We start from the raw sequence: 16361 nt of genomic DNA, 5'->3' as shown, positions 1-16361 counted from the left end.
TAGGTTAATAGCTCGTTTAGAAAACCTTTTCATGATATGCAAATTATTTGAGATTTTTTTTATTTGTTTTCATGAGCTGTATGCCAAAATCATCAGTATTAAAACAATAAAAGACCTGAAATATTTCAGTTGGTTTGCAATGCATCAAAAATATATGAAAGTTTAATTTTTATCATTACATTATGGAAAATAATGAACTTTTATCATATATGCTAATTTTTTGAGAAAGACCTGTATCTTCTATCTGGTATGTGCTAATAAATCTCTCTCTCTCTCTCTCTCTCTCTCTCTCTCTCTCTCTCTCTCTCTCTCACACACACACACACACACACACACACACACACACACACACACAGAGACTCCCACAGTGTTCATGTTTTATGGTGACTTTCCATAGATATAATGATTTTTATACTGTACAAACTGTATATTCTATCCCTGAACCCTAAACCTGTGGGGACATTTGGTCCCCATGTAATTACCCCCCCCCCCCCCCCCCCCCCCACACACACACACACACACACATACACGTCTTGCTATATTTGTGGGGACTCTCCTTGCGTAATGGTTTTTATATTGTACAAACTGTGTTCTATCGTTTTACACTAACCCCCTAAACCTACCTATCACAGAAAACTTTGTGCATTTTTACATTTTCAATTAAACAATAATAATAATAATAATTCTGTATGATTTATATGCTTGTTTCATCAATTTAAATCCCCATGGTAGGAGTTTAAAATTCACAGGCCTATGCATTCAGGTTGAAGTCCCCACTGGGATAGAAAACATGAACACACACACACACACACACACACACACACACACACGGTAAATAATTGTAATTATCAGATTACATAGCCTACATTTTCAAAACTGCCGTATTCATTATATATGAGTGCCATGTAATTTAGATGTTGATTTAAAACACAAAAATAATCAAACAAGTTGAAAATCTATAGCCTATGCATAGCCCATCAAAGCCTACCATCCATTTGCTGTTAAACTCATAGTTAATGAGAACAGATGCATTGCAAATGAAAATGTGAATGCAATTATAAAAGGGAATTACTTTAAAGTCAACATGAACTCAGAATTGATCCTATCTATCCTGTTTTATTAATGCACGCTTCCTATTGTGATTTGCTTTTATAATAAAAAAAAAACTGCAATCAAAATTAAACTTGCTCTGACTGCATCAGAAAAAAAATCCCTTTTAGCAGCACCACCCAATCCATTATTTTTTTTACCCCTCGTCAACTTTTTATGATCGATCAATTCTCCGTGGAATAAATGCAGCGCCCTGTTTTCGCATTGATATCTAACTGATGGGTTGCAAACATGTCTACATTTTGTAATAAAGTTTGAATAGTTGAAAAATGTACACAAAGACTTTAAAACAATTCACAATTAGGCTACTATAGCCTAGCCTACTCGTGAAAATATTAACATGTCAATAACAGTTCCATTCATAAACACTGGTCATGCTAGGGTTTCCGGTTCTACAGCAAACAGAGCAGGTAACTCCGCGATGATTTCCAGGTAGGTGTGTTTTGACGCGCGGACAGTGCTAGAAACGCGACGCAGCATAAACAACCACACGGAAATTTGTTTGGTGTTTTCAATTGGCGACATTTAACGTCAGACCTTTGGACTAGAGGCTTCTTATCGCTGTAGGTGTCCCACGAGGGGAGCGGCGAGGTCACCCAGACACACACACTCCCCAGCTGAACTACAAGCTCCGCGATCAGAGTAGCAATGAGAGGAGAGAGACCACTCCTCCGAGCGGAGGGCAAAAGTCCGGGCTGAAGGAGCACTGCACCTGCAACGCCATTCGCAATGACAACCTGATATGGCCGGGATTACTGTGCTAGACTTACATTAAACTTGACGTTTCTTTGAGTTGACCGCCTGTCTGTCCCTTTGAGACGGATCGGCTGTATATTTCTTGCCGTGTATATTTGTGGCTGATGTGGTTCGGGATGATGAGCCGCCTGCGAGCGCATCACAGGTAAGAACGAACGCGTTTTGATATGTCCGTCGTACTCTTGGGTTTAAACAAAAATATATTATTTGTGAGTTACGTTAGATTGATAATACAGCATCGCATGGCATGTTAACTTTGTAGGCTACTGGAGTTTTTTGACTTTCTTCTTAAAAAGTGCCTTTCACTTCTGGAAATTCAATATCAGGAAATTGTGTAGGGGGCTAAACATATTTTAGAGGGTAGCCTAGATATTCAGATCTTTTTATAGCATCCTACTAAGATGATGGGAAACATATACAACTGTTTACTTATGGAAATATCCTGAATATAAAATAGCAAAATTTCCCTTTTTTATGTGACGGAATCATAAACAATATCATAAACAATAAGAGCTGTAGGCTACTCAATATGAACGTGGAGCTGATAATAGCCTACTACAATAGGACTAATATAGTATTAATATAGACTAAATTTGACCACTTAGTTCACATTTTCTTTCACTGCCAAAGAAAATTGTTCCAAAATTTCATGTCACCCAAATGCCTCAAACTCAGTCAAGGTGATATTAATAGTGAAGCATCCCAGAGCTATACAGAATACCAGCACTCTTTACAGGACTGTAGTGTAACCCATATTATAAAGGCCTACTGTAAATATGGACTTATAATATCCTGATAAATAAAATGTAAATATATAAATATACACCACTTTCAACAGTGTTATATGATACAAACAAGTTAAGCACATTTTCTGTATGTACAGCATGACACCAGCTTTATCAGATACAATATTAATAATTACAAAACTTATCTTTTGTAATTAATCTTGCGTGTTATACTTTTTGACATTATAATTTAATCACTTGAGAACATTTGTGAGTAATGCTAATGTACAGCATTTATTAATTTATTTCCTGGAGCAGGTCACACACTTCATGTTATGTAAACAAACATCCAGTATATCATCTTTTCTTATTAACAGTGTATTATTTTATTACTGATTTGCAAACTACACACACCGCTTTTCTGGTTTTAGAAGTGTGGAGTGTCATTTTCAAACGCTTCCATTTCTGATTTTATTTCTGAGCTGTCCAAAACAAATATTCTTACAAATTAGTTAATGTTATGAGTTGTGTAGAACACCAAAAAACTTGCGGAGAACAAATGGGTCCAGTAGCTATTACACATTTGGAATGAAGAAATAATAGAATCATCAGATAAAGCCTATTCTATACTGGTGTCCATATTAAACACATTGTGGTTTAAACAGAAACTAATATGAGTCAAGTAAGTGAGAGCAAAATACTAAAGAGGAACTGTAACAGTTCTACATAACAGCCTATAGGGAAAGAAAGGTAATGTCTCCCATCTGTATAGTTACAAATGTTCTGTATCATAAAATAAAAGTGAAGCAAATTATTTTAATGTTGTAGGTGCCCTTTCTATGCAGAGTGTGATGAACAGTGCTTTACAGTGACAGGGTAATAGTTCAGGAAGAAAAAGATAGTAATTAATCATGGTCTTTCTACTATTAAAGCCACAGTATGTAATTTTTCGCCACTAGAGGTGGCTTATTCAAAACAAAGGCGTAGCTTGATGAAGACTTGATTTCGCAGAGCTTTTATAAAGCTGCAGACATCTGCTTCTGCCTCTTACGGTCATATGTGTGGTAATACAGCACTGTTTTATCATATTAGATACATTTGAGTGTGTTGAAAGTTATGTTATAATGTTACTCTGTGCGTTCGCTCCGCAGCTACTATGAGACATTTGTTGCTAAATTGATATGGTAAAACATGCTAATCACGGTAAATCAAAAAAACAAGATTTCAATAAGACTAACTGAATTGAGCTATATAACAATGATTCATTTTCTGTCTATGAATGTATCCAAACAGTTGCTCACCTGTCTAATAAAACACATAATATATTAAAGCGTCTTAGCTGTTTCCATGGTTTCTACAAAACAAAAATCGAGGGTAACGTGGGTATGATGTCATTGATAGGCGACACACAGACATCCTGGTTGAAATTGCTTATTTCTCTGGATTTAAACATTCTTGGAAAACATTTGGGATCATGTAAGTACACAAGTCAACAAAATATTAGGGGTGACCCCGAAAAGTCGAAGATTCGATGCATCCATATGCCGAGCCTGATTCGATCACCGATCTCACAGTCGAATCTTCGTGAATGTTATGAAACGAGGATCATACCATTTTGGCAATATGGGGGTGCTCAATATATTAAAGACGTGTCGCGGCGCTGAGCTGAGCATCGGTGTGCGACTCCTTTACGGGCGCTGAGCTGAGCTGAGCATCGGTGTGCGACCCCTTTAAGGGCGCTGAGCTGAGCACTGCGCCTTTAAAATTTGAACACGTTCAATGAGTGTACACACCGGCGGTAGCATTCCCCGCCTGTCCGCGGCCACTGGAAGTTGTTTAAAATCCTGCCGCACCACAGAGCGCTTTCGTGCAGCTCATCTGTCAGTCAATTCAAAATTGAGCTTGCGTGTATATAATGTGCGCGTCAGGTGGCGGTGTGAGATCCTGAGGCGCGGGGCTGAGCTTTACGTCCTTCACCCCCTTTAGGCACAAGCGACTTAAGAACGTGCATGTAAACACACTCAAAGTGTTCTTTTCCTCTCTAGGCAGGTATTTTTTTAGGTTTATTTATCAAAATGTTCTTTTATATATTTGTGTGATGTTCTGTATTTCGATCGCGGCTTTAACATGTTATGAGAAAACGGTTTATGAATGTTTATCCACCACATTACCTTTTAGGCTATTTAAACCTAAATAAGAAAGCCATTGTCAGTTGGAAGGCAGTTTTGGTCGCTTTATTAAAAGTGTTTGCTGTGTGCAGTGTGCAGTAAAGGAAAATAAAAATAGTTTTACCCTTCTGCTGACAAGTGTCGTGCCCCTCCCAACCCATTCACACAGACACACACAAGATGATTTGACTATCAGTCGACCATAGAGAGATTCGACAATTCTGATTCGAATGTCTAAATACTTAGTCGAGGACAGCCCTACAAAATATATAACATTGTTCTAGTGGGTTTTGAATATTTTAATCCACATATCTTACATCTTGAGCCTTTAAACCATTGTTAATGTGATGTATCAGCTACACTGGAGGTGTTGACAAAATGTCATATCATGGAAAGAAATTTAAAATGACTTTTATGACATTTTATGGCGACTTTATTGTTGGGCATGCACCTACAATGACATATTATGACTAGCCATCCAGTAAAAGACGTGACAAAACAGGACAAATAAAGTAGCACAAACAAAAATGGTTCTACAAAAAGTACCAAATGTTTTATTATATTACTGTGGTATTATTGGAACTATCTTGGATTGTCATGTACGATATGAAATATGAATATGTTATTTCAGTTCTATGGTAACATCATCTGATATCATCATTACTAGTATTAACCAGTAGTTTGTTTGTTTTTAAATAAAGGATAAACATCCATATTTGGAGTAATGATAGAGCATTATGACAGATGTATCTGCAGAGAAAGAAATCAATCTCAAAGTTATGCTTCCAGATGCAAAGCAAACCAACACACTCTAGACTCCTTCCTCATCCTTTCCTCAGAGATCGCACAGATCTCTAAAAACGACAGGTGCATGACAGCACTCAGCAACATTCAAACATCCCGAGAGTGTATATTCCAGAATATTCTGTGACACACACAGAGACAGCCAGTGAGAAATTTTAACCATGCTCTAAAAAGTGAAAGAGTAGGTCCAGGTGTCTTAACCAGGCTGGTGTCTATGTCACAGATGGAGGTCAGGTCACAGAGTGGAGCTCAGTGGCAAAGTTGGATAGTTGCCCTATTTTTGTATTGCATTATGAACTATTTTCACATTTTTCCTTTCCTAGACACCAGAACTGAACATTCTGGATGCTGTCACTGTTTTGAGAATGAAAGGGAGAGAGGTAGGCAAGAAGAGAGGTGAACGTTTTTCCTTTTGTCAGCAGTGTGGTGCTGGGTGGACAGGCCTGTTAATTGGTGATTTAATTAGTGCTTAATATTGCAGCTGTGCCCAAAACAGGAAAATCAAGCACCAAAAAGCAGTGAATACAGAACCTTACCAGACAAAACAGCACCCTTACTGCTGGAATACACTAAATGACTTAAAATCTGAAACCATTTGAAAACACTAGGAATTGCAGACTTTGTAAATGATTATGTGAAAAATGGGCAGCATCATACTAAACGTTATAAACCAGACTTTCACGTTATGTTGAACACAACAAAATTATGCAGAAACATGCATCTTTTTGCTAAGAGATGCATGACAAATGAAACGATATGGGTTCAAATTTTTTTGGCTCAAAATATGAAACTGGATTAATTCAAAGTCTGTGCCCATCATACACAATGTGTTTGCATTTTATACAAAAGCTTTCAATTTTGGCTGGAATAGACTAGACGATTTTTGCTAATTATTTGTCCTGATTTGCAGTCTGGAAGAGTCACAGCTAGCTGTGAAAGTTAGAGCCAGTCTGCAGATTTTGGCTAGTTGGAGTTGACAGATTTTGCAGAAAATAGTGTAGTGTATGATGGGCAAAGACTCCAAATCTTTTGCTTCGGACTTTGATTCCATACACTGGAAGATATCAAACATATTTGATATTTTTAAACGAGTTGGTGGTTGAGCCGAGGCACACGTTTCTTTTGTTTCTTTAGACGTGAGTTTGTTGTTTGAAACAAACTTGGAACAACTTGAAAGTCTGATTGTGTGTTATCCTCAATCATTTAGTCTATGATGCTCGGTTCTTCTCTGTAACCATTAAAAAAAGTCATTAGTGTATTATGTCTATAGTATTTTAAAATATTTTTCCATTTCAAAAGTCATGTACTGTATTTAAGCCTTTAGATTAGCGGAAATCTAAAGACTGGCTCTGACTTTTGGCAAGTAGGAGAGACTTGGGCACAACCTAACTGGGTTTTTTTCCTTCTCGTCTGTTTAAATCCATTTGTGGTTTAGAGTATTTATTTTTCCCCACATTAATTTAACACATCTAGTACAATTATGGGGTTTTGTTTTATTAATACAGCGTATACTTTTTTTAAATATATATATATACCCAGAAATAATTAGCCTGACGTCGTCATACTCAATTTTAGTCTGATACTGCCCCATTGGGCTGTAATAATGAGGCGTGTTTTAATCAAACCAGGAAAGACCTCAATTGGACAGACAATTTTCTGTTCGGGCATAATTACTCCTCTATGGATCAAGTCCAGACCGAACTGCCCGAGATCAAATGTTGTGAGCGGGGCTGAGTTCGGCTGGCATCCAGGCTGAATAGTTTGTAAGAATGGAAGTAAAATGTGACAACATGGCCTATTGGTGGGGTACATTGTAACATGACCAAATGATAGCTTAGAATGTTACCTGATATAATCACACACAAAAATCCAAGACAAACTAAAATATTTTTTTAATTAAATACAATTATATATTTTTTTATAGAATTAAAAATATATACATTTTTGAGTTTGACAACAAACACATCACTAAATGCATATAGCATAGTTAAAATAGTTTTCATGGTTTCTCAAAAGAATTCATAAATGTATAGAATATAATAGCATATTTCTAATAGGGGCACATTGTAACAGTGTCAGTTTTGTCAGATTTGTCTTATTTTAAAGGTCCCATTCTTCGCGTGTTTTCGAAGCTTTGATTATGTTTACAGTGTGCAATATAACATGAGTTCATGTTTCGCGTGTGTAAAAAAACACAGTATTTTTCACACAATTTACTTATCTGTACAGCGCTGTTTCCTCTGTCCTAAAAACGGCCTGATGATTTCATTGTTCTATGAAGTCCCTCCTTCAGAAATACGTAACGAGTTCTGATTGGGCCAGCGCTTCCCGTGTTGTGATTGGACAGCAGCTTAGCGCACTTTGCCCGGAAAGGTCCCGCCTCTTACCATAACGGGGAGATGCAAGGGCCAAATGCGCGCTCTTCTTCACGTGGGAGAGCAACAAGACCACGCCCCCTTTTTTGCGTGTTCTTGTGGGCGAAGGGTTAGTCAACAAACGGTTCTAGTGACGTCATTACATCCCTGCACTTCCTTCTGTAGTCCAAACCGGCCGTTCGCTGTAGGCTTTGAAAGGGAACTTCTGTTAAATAAAATATCTCGCTTGGCATTGAACTTTGAGCTTTATAATTTTACAGGTACTATTTATGCTCTAACAGCAACATTACACACTAACTAAAGTTTGAAAGATGGAATGGCGAAGAACGGAACCTTTAAATATTTTAATTTTTTTTAAAGCAGAAATGAAAAATAAACTTAAGAAACATTGAGCATTTTTCTAATAACTAGTAAATACGCTAAGTTTCATCATGCTGGCATATTTGTCCAAAAATATTGTATATCATACAATGACTCTACTGAGATGTGTGACTCTACTGAGATGTTGTTTCTACGTTGTTTGCACACCCATATAAACTGTACCAGGTCTATTGTTGCCGAGTTAATCATACATAGAGAACATTGAGATTTGCAGAGTAAGATTGGGTAATCTGTCTTTATAATGTCATTTTGTGTTCTGTTTCCATCTACGAACGTGGCGGTAAGTTGCAGTGAAAGGTTGGAATGAAAGAGTGTTCTTTAGGGAAAGTGTACTGATGGAAAGTGAGGATGTAATGACACCACTGAGTCTTGAAGTGAAGTCATGAAATAAGGTACATGGCATATGTTAACTTTTATGATGAAAAGAAAGAGCACTGGGAGCCGGAGCTGTGCTTTTCAAAAAGGCTATCCCTCCCCAGCCACCAGAACGGCAGTGCAACTTATGAAGAAGAAAAAAAGAGATAGATAAGATACTGAAATTGAGTCAGAAACAGAGAAATAGTGAGGATTTCTCAGTCGAAATAACTAGAGATTAAGGGTGAAAAATCAAGAGTGGTTTATACAGCTCTAAAGGCAGGGTCTAGGCCAGCTGCTTTGCGGTTTGTTCCTGAGGTTATGCCTGACAGTAACTTGAGCCATGTGTGCAGGCTGATAAAATGTGGATTAAGCAAGAAGGAGAGAGGGGCAGCAAGAAGCATAACCGTAACAACTCTTGGCCCTCCAGGACCCAGATCTTATACAAAACAGTTTGTGATTCATTCCCTTCCTTTCAGGTACAGAACAACATAACTTATTTAATACTAATGAGTGAAATTTAGAGTTCTTTAAACATATGTTTGTTAGCTAGGTATATAAGTAAGCATGTTCAGATGCAGCTATTGTTTAAAACTGGGCATTTTAAATGTTCTGAGGACATTCAGAATTAATGTTTTCGAAAACTTGTTGGAATGTTAGCAAAAAGTTCTTTGAACATGTTTTTGTTAGCTGGGTATAGCAGAAATATGCATATTCAGATGCAGGTCATGTTAGTAAAACTCGCATCAGCTGGCTGTCAGCTGATCATGGCTACCTAAAGGAATATGACGTCTATCGCAGCATATAGCTCCTCAGTACCATCAGCAGTTCTCACGTTTCTCCAGAGCTCATTTACCCTCCTCCATCCCCAGCTCCTCCTCTTGTCAGTCAGGGTTTGGTATTCTAATTCCCCTTGAATCAGACTAAATTCCTGAATTATTTTGCACATTTAATATCAACATTAATGATATCTGCAATATATCACTTTGGTTCTGTTCTGTTTATCCTAATGGGGATTATTGCTGCTTTCCCTGCTCTTATCCATGCTAGGCTGCATGGATGCACAGGGACTTCTTGCACAGAACAGAACCATACCGCCAATCCAAACTATACACTAATAGTCAATCAATCATCATTGATGATTGTGGTCCTGACAGAATTAACATTTCTCTCACTTCATCCACCATCTTGGATTTATTTTTTCCACTGAACTTGTTATAATGTATTATGTGATTGATTACTCTGTGAAGGATAAATGCAGCGTTGACTTAGAATGTGGTTTATTTGACGTATCTTGGAAGGCAACATCTTTTAATTCCCTTCTTTTTGTAACAACCATCTGTTGATGTGTGCCCTTACTGTATGATGCTTAATCGTGCCTCCATAGGTGCTAATGTATAGTGAACTTTCAATGGATAAAGTAATCGGACATGGCTATGAAATATGATATTACTTGGAAAACTTGTTTTAAACAAAAAAAATATATATATTTCATGATTGCTTTTTGGACATTTTCCATCCAGTTCCACCTTGTCGCAAAGATTGCTGTTTCTCCCTTATGGAAAAGGCAAGTTCTGCCCCTTTCATCCAATTCTACATTTCCGCAAAGATCGTTCTATTACCGGCATATGGAGGAGGCAAGTTCTGCCCCTGCTCAGATCTTCACAACAGTTCCCTCCCTTAAAAATAAAAAGCAATTTGCATTTGAGGAATAAGACATATTGCATATCCTTTACACATCCCTTTTCCATCAAGCTGTCATTCTTTGCTTCTTTTGTCTCCACACAGATAGTGACCTGTTTCCTCCTGGCCTGGAGAAGGACTCCATTGTTTTTATCTAGCAACCAGGCAGAGAAGAGTATGCTAGACAAGGCATCAGCTGTTGTATGGTGACCGGAGACAAGACAAGAGCCTGCTTTATGAACGCTTCTTTTGCAGATACATCAGAGACTTGCAGTCAAGAGATACAACAGTGTACCGCTTGACTAGAGAATGAATAGTGCGCTTGGCCTGCCACAATGCTCAGCATTCACACCTGTCGGGAAAGATGCAGTTTGCTCTAAATCTTCAAGAAAACCACCCAACTTCAATAGCCTTTCACAGCAACATGAGCCAAGAAAGAGGAGGAGGATCACTGTCAGGATGCTACTAAAGCTGAACACCTCTGTCCTGGTTTGTGGATCACTCATGCACTGACAGCCAGGGACATTTTGCCTATGAAATAACCTCAGAGAGACCTTGCAGGCAATCTGACTGTGGACTGTTTTTTAAATTGAGGGCTAAGTTGGATGTCTGTCCAGCCCCAAGGCCGCTACACTGACAGATCAGCCATTTAGAACGCCTTTCCTTCGATACCATGTCAGCCTAAAGGAATCAAACTAGTAATAATTACAAATGCTTTAACAACTAACAATTGCGCACTTTCAGTTTTCTGGTCGGACTGGAGTCTGGACTGCATCGGTCAGAGAAATCACAAAACTAAAGAAGAACACTTCCCAAGGAGACACTGCGAATCAAAACCAAAAGTCAGTATATTATTAGAATTTTATTTATTTTTTATGTATAAGCTGAGGTGAAGGACACAAATAATAAGCAAGTCCCAACCCTGAGGTGATATAGAATATTTCCTTGCTTTCCTTTCTCTCTGTTGGGGAAATGACTGAAAGTGAACGCACCAGTGAATGATAAACTGCTTCTGCCACATTGAGAAAGGCTCTCATAGCAGATACTTTATAATTCTTTAGGTTGAGTATACTTTTACTGTCTCACAAGGCACTCATCCAAGTCCATGATATTTTGATAAAAGATTCAAAAGGTTGAGTACTTAGGACTAAAGATACCAGGTAATAGATTGGGCAGATGAGACAATGCAGCGTGAACTACCATTACCATATATGTCTGTAAAGGAATTATTGTATTATTTTGTTTTATTACTATAAAATAATCATTTACAATTATTATTAATTATTATAGGAGTAACAAAATGAACATTCTGTCAGAATTTACTCACCCTCATGTTTCTAACATGTTCTTTCTTTCAAATTGTGACTTCTAAGCATCAAGCGGTCCATATGACTATATTCAGTTTTCCTACTTCTGGGGCCGTATTCAGAAAACATTTTATCTTACCACTAAGAGTTCTCCAAAAGAGTAAGGGTGGGGTTGACCTCATTGCTATGGATGATGTCATCACGCTTGATAACTATGACCACAGTGATTGGCTGATAGGGGAGGGATCTCTGTCAGTGATTTACTTATAGAAATATTTTGTTGAATGAGGTTTCATGTTGCTATATTAAAATAAAATGTTTAAAATAAGAATGTTGCCATATTCAAATAAAGATTTTTAAAAGTAGGCTAAGTGTCACTAATTAAACTAGTATACTCACCTAATTGTCAGCGTCTTACATGTCTGCATCTCGAGAGAATGCAGAATTAAAGTGAAAATTATGTTTTCAAGTTCAAGCTGTCTTATCTAATCAGTGCAAGAGGAGGTATACTGTATATACACAGCCGAGAGGCGACTCACCTAACGTTAGTTACCTCCACAGTTTTCTGCATCCCTCCACCTCCCCGGTCCTCACTCTTGATCTGCGGTACGGGGCAGAACTCTGGGTTTGGGCTAAATTCTGAGCTCAGAGCCTTTGATCGCTTCGGACAGCGCGCTTATATTGTTTTACTTTATTCAATCATTTGTAATTGTGAACTCATAAAAACAACTACCACAGGTAATCTGACATTATTAGTATTTTTTTTAATTAAAGATACATTAATTATCACTATTGCCTCAATGTTGTATAGTGTCTTTGGGCGAATTGCTCCAACAGCCAATTATGATTGTTTGTGATTTGGTCTTAGTGACTTAGGAGTCCTCTTGACTACTCCTGGCATTTTATGGATTTAGGAGCTAGTTTTAGTGCTTTGTGAAATACTCCTTTAGGAATCCTAAAATTAAGACACGAGCGAGTGGATGTGTCTGATTAATGAACAAATCTCAAAATAACGATTCAAAAGAATGCCTCAAAATATTCATTCATGCTTCAAGAAAAGACAGAATATAACACACAGCTCTTGTGTACAACTTTTCAGAAAGCTTGTATAGCTTAAGTCTCTGTTCATAATAAAAAGTGATTGTTATTATTGTTTTAAATGTCTTTTTTTAATATATATTCCAATCAAGGATATGGATTTGAAATGACAGGAGAGTGAGTAAATTATGACAATCTCTTTAACAATCATTGTAATATTTTATCATGGACTTTGGTGTTTTTGTTTTTTGGGCTCTCTTTTTTAACTTTTCCATCTTCATGCTTCACCTTAGTCACAGGGGAGCAGTATGTCAGTTATATGAGACTCAGATCCACAGGGACTTAATTATCAAAGCTTCACAAACAAACACATACACAACCCCTACTGCTACATGTGCTTTGAACAAACAGTGCAAAAATAATTTCACTTGTCTTGGACAAAAAGAAATCGAGTTCATCTTGGTCTGTGATTCTAATGTATGCAATGTTCAAGAGCAGATGCAGTTTGCTGGTACAGAGCTGACTGAAGGCAAAGCCACTTACGGGATTGTAAAGACAAGCTGTCTGTCCTGCAACCTTGAGAGTCACAGGGACCACAGAGACAGGTCATTTGTAAAGGAATTAAGGCTTGAGCCCCTGAGTAGGAGGAAAATTGTCTTCTCTAACTACTTAAAATCTTTATTCTCTCTCTACACATGTCCACATGGTCTTCCCCAGCCACATTAACAGGCTTTAGACCAAACACAAGTGTTTAAATGAAACCTTGTTTTCATTGTTTGACTATATCATAGATTTTTTTGATCAAATAATTTATTGGGGTGTGTGTGTGGGGGGGGTAAATGTTCTATATTACTGTACTCATTCAGTGCTATGCTACTGCTATCAAAGCATTGTTACCAATTAGCAAGGTAGCATTTATTGAATTTGCTAGTTAAAGCTAGGCAGGTTTGCACTGCTAAAAATAATTGATAACTTAAATTTAAATGTATGAATTAGTTAAGCAATTAAAATGTATGAGTACAGAATAAAAATCTGCAAGATCTGCTTATAACTTTACATTTCTTAACTTTTTAAAAATGCATGTAACCGATTGCTTACATGTTTTGGAGTTTTTTTGGAGCCAATTTATTCAGGTTTACAGTGTAGTTTAACATAACTAATTCCTTTGATTGCATGTGACCCTTCAGATTTTCAATTTTTTTTTTTATCTTAAATGATTTGGTCAGTCCAGTCAAGTCACAGATAATTTGATTTTAGTTTAATTTTAATAATAATAAAAAAAATATTTTATTTCAGTAACCTACAAACTGTTCGTTATTAAGTTAAAAACCTGTTAATTGGATAACTGTAATTTAATGCAGTGAAATTCATGTATAGTATAATTTATATTTGATTTAATTTATATATTTTACAGTAAAATTATGATGTTATAATTTATTACATTTATGGTGAAAACGGTAAAATGATATCTCCAGAAGTCCCTGCTTTGTGCCACATTTTGGTATATTTTAAATAAATAATTTTCTCTACCTATTTTACTTTCTTTTATTTAGTTAATGTTTATAGCTTTCATTTATTGATATGTGCTGTATTATACCCTGTATGTATTGTACCCTGTTGGCATTTTGACAACCTTTAATTAATCATGAGCCCTTCTATTTTCCACCTGAATTTTTATGGTGGTTATCAGTATGAATTTTAAGGTACTAAATCTGATTTTTATGGTTAAGTAGGATGGAATATTACTGTATTTCAATGATAGTGAAATATACAGGACAAAATTCATTTACTGACACGATGCCTGAACATAATTTAGTTTATCATGTTTTGTCAACTGTACACATTACATGTTCTTATCTAATTTCTAATTGTTTTCTCTAGGAACTCTAGCCAGGTGTCCCCTCACAGTTAGGACCTGTCCCGAGCACCATTAGCAGCGAACATCATGTCAGAGCTGGAGGATTATTCCCCCCCGAGGGGCCATCCCCATCCTGACCCGGTTCGCATCCAGCAGAACCTCCTGGAGGAGCAGGTGGAACTCTGGTGGTTCAATGAGCCAGGCAAATCCTTATTATGCTACTGCACTTCTGTGGCCTTGATCTTAGGCTGCGGCCTGGGTGGCGTAGGCCTTCTTTCCACCACCACCAGCCTTTCCAGCGAGTGGCGGCTGGGCGCCGGAACCACTCTTTGCCTTCTCGCTCTGGCCGTCCTCCTCAAGCAGTTGCTGAGCTCCGCTGTCCAGGACATGAACTGCGTGCGTAGCAGGCGGAGGATCAACATGCTAAAAAGCGGCGGTTTATCTGACGTCCTCATCGTGTTGATCACGGGAATCTCTCTGCTCATCTGTGGGGCTGTGCTCCTAGACGTGGCCTTGGCCTACCACATGCCCAAACCTGGCAAGGCTCTGAATGACATGTTTATATCTGGGGTGGTAATGCTGGCAGGTGGGAGTTTCACAGTGTTAGCGGTCAGCGTTTATGCCGCAGTAGTTTTTCTCTTAGAGAGGAAAGGGCCAGGACAGAGACGGTGGGAGAGGACAGTGGGGATCTTTAGCATTTCAGGCCAGATGCAGCAAAGGAGAAGAGAGACCACTTCAAGTCTGGCTCAACTGATCTAGCTGTGGCTACAAAACAAATACAACGTTCTTTTACTGAACAGGAACTAAAATGCTCTCAAAGAAACTTTGCATCTATTAAACTAAGACACAAATCACATGTGACATTTATAATTGTGTTTTACAAACAAACTGATTTAGATTTTGGCTCAAGGTTTCAGGCGTTAAGCCTTTGAGGGTTTAAGCACAAACATTCATCTTTTATATGCTTCTCACCAATAATGTGCAGTTAAAAGTACTGAAAAAGCACAAAAACAATTAAAAGTTTGATCTTTAATTAAATTATTTTAGGTAAAACATGCTGATTTCTTTTCAATGCTATTGGACGACTACATTAATTGTGTGTGTGTGTGTGTGTGCATCCTTGCTGGCTTTATTTATGTGAGCATACCAAGTGGTTATACATCTGGGGATGTATTCAGCTTTTCAGCAGCTCTGATGTGTGTGTGAGTGAATCATCTGGCTGTCATTTTGCATGCCTGTGATTTTACACAACAACCTGTGCAGGCGAAGCTATGGATCAAATAAAGGATCAGAATGTCAATGTGGAGGATGTGTGCACAGTTTTATTTTTTATTGTAGAAATACACTGACGTTGATATACACTTTGATGCAAATTATTGGTCTTTTTTTTCTGAAGGACTTATGAAAAACATTCACATACAGATGGAGATGAACAGATGGCAGGTTGTAGCCATTTAGTGGAAATCTATTTCAATTTGTACGCATAATAAACTAACATTCAGGCTCTGCTGTGACAACTTTGGAGAAATTACCCCAGAAAAGCTTGTAGCAACATAAAACTTCAGACACACCTCAGTGTTTAAAGTATAAATTTGTCAGTATATTTATAACCAAATATCAAACCAATGGTCTTTAAAAAATATATCAAGCACACTTTTCAAACAAAAACATTAGGAAAAAGGTTTATAAGGTTTTAAAGATGAAAAAAAAGTACTGTGCAACTCTTATTTTTATTTAGTATTATCTAGTTATTCTGCTAGGACACTTGCTAGCTGACATAATATCACAATTCTTGTAAAAAT

At 37.4% G+C, this 16361-nt stretch overlaps 1 protein-coding gene across 6 annotated transcripts; it reads left to right on the top strand.

Annotated features, from left to right (window-relative positions):
* The first annotated feature begins 1521 nt into the window (after nucleotides 1-1521).
* On the top strand, nucleotides 1522-15863 carry LOC137093606 (transmembrane protein 125). 6 transcript variants are annotated; one of them, XM_067458428.1, is made up of 4 exons: nucleotides 1523-2011; nucleotides 5887-5943; nucleotides 10462-11198; nucleotides 14583-15863. In XM_067458428.1, the coding sequence occupies exon 4, from the start codon at nucleotides 14647-14649 to the stop codon at nucleotides 15316-15318; it is 672 nt and encodes a 223-aa protein (XP_067314529.1). In that variant the 5' UTR covers nucleotides 1523-2011; nucleotides 5887-5943; nucleotides 10462-11198; nucleotides 14583-14646; the 3' UTR covers nucleotides 15319-15863. The 6 variants fall into 6 exon arrangements, with proteins under 6 accessions (XP_067314532.1, XP_067314529.1, XP_067314528.1 ...); XM_067458427.1 differs by lacking the exon at nucleotides 5887-5943; XM_067458430.1 differs by lacking the exons at nucleotides 1523-2011; nucleotides 5887-5943 and adding an exon at nucleotides 9066-9152.
* Nucleotides 15864-16361: the final 498 nt, after the last annotated feature.

This window comes from Pseudorasbora parva, chromosome 12 (assembly GCF_024679245.1).
Source record: "Pseudorasbora parva isolate DD20220531a chromosome 12, ASM2467924v1, whole genome shotgun sequence".
Classification (NCBI taxonomy): Eukaryota; Metazoa; Chordata; class Actinopteri; order Cypriniformes; family Gobionidae; genus Pseudorasbora; species Pseudorasbora parva.
This window is presented reverse-complemented; position numbering and strand designations above follow the sequence as displayed.

Excerpts from the sequence above, each read along its gene's own strand:
- LOC137093606 (XM_067458431.1), top strand. The coding sequence starts at position 14,647 with ATGTCAGAGCTGGAGGATTATTCCCCCCCGAGGGGCCATCCCCATCCT.